Source organism: Dendrobium catenatum, unplaced genomic scaffold (assembly GCF_001605985.2).
Source record: "Dendrobium catenatum unplaced genomic scaffold, ASM160598v2 fragScaff_scaffold_1220, whole genome shotgun sequence".
NCBI lineage: Eukaryota > Viridiplantae > Streptophyta > Magnoliopsida > Asparagales > Orchidaceae > Dendrobium > Dendrobium catenatum.
In genome coordinates, this window is record NW_021319682.1 from 13123304 (window position 1) to 13128765 (window position 5462).

Sequence of the window (5462 nt, forward strand, 5' to 3'; positions counted from 1 at the left end):
AATTTTACCTTAGTTGGGTTAAATCATCGGCGTAGGAGACCAAAATAAGCTTTTTGGAGTTTCCTTGATTTTGATGTTGTGGTTAATTGGTTGTCTCGCTATTTGGATTTGGATTTGCTCCTGTTTTTCGTTAGATTGTTTGGTGTGGACGAGATTTTTAATATGGGCAATGATGAGGCCATGCTATCTGTTCGTATGACTTGTTGGCATCCATTCTAGCGGCTTCTTGCTAGTCTTCGTGCAGGATTTGGTTTTGCTGGCATGTTGCTTGCCCTTTGGAGGGCCCTTGTTTATTGTTTAAGTGGTTGTAGTGTTTTGCCACTACCTGATCCCGCTTCGGTGATTCCCCTTTTCTGGTTGGTTGCTCCATTGTGTATTTTTTCTTTAGCTGTTGTTTGCTCCTATTTCGTTGAATGGTTGTATCTTCTTTTTTATGGAATAAATTTTCTTGTTTATATATATATATATATATATATATATATAACACAAGAACTTATTATTTCAACTTTCTAAGCTAAGAAGAACCTATATCTTTGAAAACTCCTACAAAAGATAATCATCAGGATGCGAGATTTTTCAAGTCTGAACCTCTATTGCAATCATATTCATGGCTTTGTGATAAGGCCATGGAGAAAAATAAATTATATTAGATGATTAAGTTGAGTAAGTAATATTATGAGTAAAAAAATAGGTAGATTAGATGTTAGACTAGTAGATCTTTCCAAGTCATTATGGTTTATAGGCGATTAATGTGTATTTGGAGTTAATAGATCGTTATGGAGTCTTTCCTAGTGTTGCATTTCTATATATAGCCATCCTTTGTTAACATGTAATAAATGAAAAATAATCATCTTCTTATATCTCCTCTCCTTAGTTTCTTTCCCCGTTTTCAATGTTGCCAGAGATTTTGAATTACTTGTTTATCATTGTGACCTTCTCGGGTTGTAACACTTTGTCAACATTGCATCCAAACATTTATTAATATATTTACAACATAGTTAGACTTTATTTAAACCTACATTACAACATGGCTCACATGGTAGCCTTTGTTACTTATAGACCTATGTCACAACCTCACTAGAACTACAATTATTTATCCAAAGAGAAGCACCATAACTCCACTTGTGTTGAAATCATGGATTCATCTTGCCCTACACTGCAATCTCCTTTATCAAGCACGAACCAAACTTGAACAAGCATTAAATGAACTGAATATGAACCAAACATGAACACGTTTAAATTAAACGAACCAAACATGAACACAAACAATAAAGCTAGAATCAAACACGAACCAAACTTGAACAAGCTAATGATAAACGAACTCAAACATGAACACTCACATACTCAGCTCGGCTTGGTTCGTTTGCAGCCCTAATCTCATAATTTCTCCTAAATAAACTTGCACTACAACCTTGCATCGTAGATATCATTATAACCTCTTTTAACCTTCAAGAGAATGATTGTTTTAGCCATTCTTAGACTTCGTTTGGGACGGCTTTTTTTATGCTTCTTAAAGTAGCTTTACAGTTACAAAAAATTAAAATTTTATACTGTAAAGCTGCTTTAAGAAGCAGCAAGAAAGTCATCCCAAATAAAATCTTAGTGACCATCCTAATCCTAACCATTTAGTGCTACCTCATTTATTGGCCAAAGATCTGCTCTGAACTCCATGAGAAATATCTAAGATGTTAGAAAGTCATCCCAAATAAAGCCAAAGTCTCTTAAGAGTTTAGACGAGCAACTTGTCAAGAAGGAATCTTTACTCTCAATCATTTATTAATAGCTTCGGAATTACAGTACAAGGACTTATTATTAGGAGATAAATAATCACCTCAACAAGCATTCCACTCCGGAACTCACTTTACCCGGAAACCAACACCCCAAGAAAGAAAAATCTTACTAAGAATCTAAATCGATTCTTGTCAATTACAATGTACACAGAAGTAGTAGTATTTCTAGTGCTGCTGCTCCAATGGCGCCTCAAAAAGCGAAGCCGAGCTTGTTTTTTTGCATCACCAACTATAATTTATGGCTGCCGTTACAGAACCCGTGAGAAACTTATGCAGACTTTCATTATTGATAAATATAACGGCTCTTTGCAAAGTGACCATCTTCTTCAATTTTCTGAAGAAAATCAAGGAGAGCCCAACGACCTTCTGGTTGAGGTGGTGGTGGTTGTGGCGGTGGTGGCCGACGAAGTCCTCGGAGTCAATGCCTGCTTAATAAAAACGGTGGGGATGGAAGATCTGCTTCTCTTGTCCTGCTCTTTGATGAGTTCTCCGGCCAATCTTTCCAGCTTCTCGGCATTGGTCTCTTTCGATACTTTCCTCCCCTGGAAAAGCACAGTTTCACCGTTTCTTTGACTTAGCATCTCTTCTATCCTCATCATCTTTGCTTCACGGCTTGCAGCCTTTGAGCATTTTGGACTTCTGAGTCCAACCCCATTTGCCTGCTTTTTTTTTTACAAGGACTGTAAATAAATACTTTTCCAGTGCAATTAGATAATATGGAAATGTAATTGATGTAAAAGATTATTTCGAAAATTACCTGAATGCGAACATAATTGTTTATCCTGTGGTGCCTAAAGGCCAAAGCTATGGCTTGATCAACCTGAGACAAGAACCAAGCAATAATTTAGCGGACATATTTATTTATAGATAAGCATAAAAAAGGCCACTTTGCTTAAACTATTAAAGATAAATTTTAATTTGCAATGGGATCAATCACATTATCTTCTTTTTTAAGCTATGTGACAGAAATAATTGTAATGACTAATTTGTCTTATTCACTGTATATAATGAAATAATGATCTAATAAATAAGATCTCGACAGATATTTTAAAATATCGAGTTTGATATTTGTCGAAGCTAAAAATTACACTTAAAATGGGTGTTTAGTTAATTGATATGATCTTAGAAGTTGTTCATCAAATCCTGTAGATCTCAAATAAAATTGCTCGAATGTAAGAATTAAAATTATGCAACACGCAGCATAATACAACGTGAGATTATTAAATTTTATCTACACAGCTACACTTATCCTTATGAAAGAAGATCAAGAATTTTATCTACCCATGAAACTTCGAATTTGACGCTATTAGCTTTTAGTTAGGTGCGACATTATGAATTAAGAGGCCTTTTGTTTTAAAAAAAGTACAGTTGTATTAAAACTACATAGCTAACAAATATTATATGGTAAAATAAATGAGTTCTCTTTAAAATACTCGTTAAAAAAGGTGTCCACTGTCCACTAACGGAGAGATAAGATAAAAAGGACATGCGAAGCGAGGGTAATTCGGTCAATCAAAACGATTAGCGGGAGAACGAGGCGCCAGTTCTTACCATGTCGGCCATTCCATTCCCGGCGATCCGCACGACTTCAGCCGTGGACGGCGTAGCGCAGCCGCCGGCGATATCTTGTTCTCCACTGCCAAGCGAAACGACGATGAGGTCATCAACGCCAGCAGCAAAAGGGAACTCCTGCTTATTGTGAAGCACATGCGTGATGGCGGCCGCCGCAGGGTTCGGCATTGCTACCCCACCGCCGACCGCAGCAATACAAGCACGGCCGTCCACCGACCTCATCTCCGACGCCACCCTTCCTGCGCAGGTGGCCGTGCATACCTCCCTGATCAGGAAATCATAAGTATCAGCCTCCACGGCGTCCGCTCTCGAAAAGAGGAACGGCGCGCCGCTGGTTAGATCGTAGCAGGGGATCAGCAAAGGCTTCAATGTATCTCTCAGCGTCGCGTTCCCAAACACCTTTCGGAAAGTCATGCCAACGGATCGCCGGAAGATCCGGCGGAAAAGCCCCTTCCGCTCGCCGGTCGAATCGCACACGGCGCCGGTTTTTAATAGAAAGCAGAGAGCATCGTCAGCGGAGAAGAGCGGTCGGCCATCAGGACCCCGGGTAAAGAGCAAGGCGGCAAGAACACCGCCAGTGCCGGATCCTGCAGCGATGTCGAAGAAATCAGCAATTCGAGCGGCGGGATTGCCGGATAGTCGGCGGAGAGAGGATTCGAGACGGACGAGGGATGCGGCGGCTAGGAGACTGTCGGTAGAGGCGTCTATGGATAGGATGCGGATCTTTCCGGGTGAGGACTCCAGGCTGGAAGGGGTCTTCGCCGGCGTCTCCGGTGCTGATGCAGGGAGAAAAATCTTGGAGTCGTCGTAGCCGAAAAGGAACTTGGACTCCAGGATAGTGAAGATCTCGTAGCTGAGCTTGTCGGTGTCGCTGCTGGGTTCCATTAGCGACGGCGAACCTGCCATTATAACCGGCGATAATGATCAGAGTAAAGAGTGAGGGATAGTACGATTTTGGTTTGTAAGACGGGAGGAGTAAAAGTGCTAGGAGGGCCGTTATAAAGGGAGGCGGGACGGCCTGCGTAGGATAGCAAAAACCCAGTGCGCATATTAGTTGCTGCTCGTGTTTATAACTTGTTGAGAATAGTGTTAGACGTTGATGGGAAATGAACGGTGAGGATGGGAAGGAGATCCGAGGAGGGAAAAAGGACCGTCGGTGGGTGGGTCCGACCTGCTATCGGTTGATTTGTATCGGGGCGGAGGCGATGGACTCGACGAAGAATGAGAGAGAGGAAGCACACGTGTGGCGGGAGATCACCGACGTTGAGATCGAACGGTCCAAAGTGGGTGATCTGGAATCATATGAATGTCGGGGGTAGAAGGGACAGAGCCGGATTCGACACCGGATAGACCGGGGTCCGGCCGAATCGGCTCACGCGATACTGCTGTAGACTCTAATGAGGCTCTTAAATATTTTCTATATTTTTATTTTAGCGGACAGCTGTAAGGCCTTAGAACTTGGAGTTTTGTGTTTGTATTTACTTGCAGGTGGCCAGGGCATTTTTGGTAATTATAAATATAAATATATTTAAAAAGATTCATTTTATTTTTTATATTTCCTGTGTGTTACGATGAAATTAATAAATTATGATTGAATGTTGAGAATTACGCAGTTTATTTTGATGTATTGATTGAAAATTTTAACTAAGAAAATTTGAATTATAATCTTATATATATATAATATTTATGTATTTATCTTAATTGATCTAAATTAAAAAAAAATTATTTAATTTGAAAAATGTGTATGAAAATAAATTAGTGAGTGTTGACAGAATTTAAATAAATTGGATCGATCTCTGAAACTAATTGAATTAATTCTGCTTGTTCTTGAGACTTGTTCATGCCAGTCATAACCTTAATATGTAGTGTCCAGTGTTTGGAGAGATTATTACGTGCGGTCACGGAATTGTCCGGATGCTAAGCAAGACGCTCCATGTCATCTGATACATAGCGGTACATGATAACGATACACAGAGTAGGGGTGTCAATTTCGGGTCACAAGTCGGGTTCGGGTCGAACCCGGAACTGACTCGGGTTCAAACGAGTCGACCCTAACCCGACCCGGTTATGTAAACGGGTCAGAAATGCCAACCCGGACCT

At 40.5% G+C, this 5462-nt stretch overlaps 1 protein-coding gene across 2 annotated transcripts; it reads right to left on the reverse strand.

Moving 5' to 3' along the window:
* Window positions 1-1748: 1748 nt before the first annotated feature.
* Window positions 1749-4350, reverse strand: LOC110109931 (patatin-like protein 3). Of its 2 annotated transcripts, none has more exons than XM_028699108.1 (3): window positions 3342-4350; window positions 2548-2610; window positions 1749-2452 (listed from the first exon to the last, which is right to left on the reverse strand). In XM_028699108.1, exons 1-3 carry the CDS (start codon window positions 4266-4268, stop codon window positions 2135-2137), a joined length of 1308 nt encoding a protein of 435 aa, XP_028554941.1. In that variant the 5' UTR covers window positions 4269-4350; the 3' UTR covers window positions 1749-2134. The 2 variants fall into 2 exon arrangements, with proteins under 2 accessions (XP_028554941.1, XP_020696821.1); XM_020841162.2 differs by having other exon boundaries at window positions 1749-2449; window positions 3342-4341.
* Window positions 4351-5462: the final 1112 nt, after the last annotated feature.

Bases quoted from the DNA above. Each gene is read 5' to 3' on its own strand.
- LOC110109931 (XM_028699108.1), bottom strand. From the start codon at position 4,268: ATGGCAGGTTCGCCGTCGCTAATGGAACCCAGCAGCGACACCGACAAG. The intron at 2,611-3,341 runs GTAAGAACTGGC...TTCTTGTCTCAG, and splicing joins GGAATGGAATGGCCGACATG to GTTGATCAAGCCATAGCTTT. The intron at 2,453-2,547 runs GTAATTTTCGAA...TAAAAAAAAAAG, and splicing joins ACAATTATGTTCGCATTCAG to CAGGCAAATGGGGTTGGACT.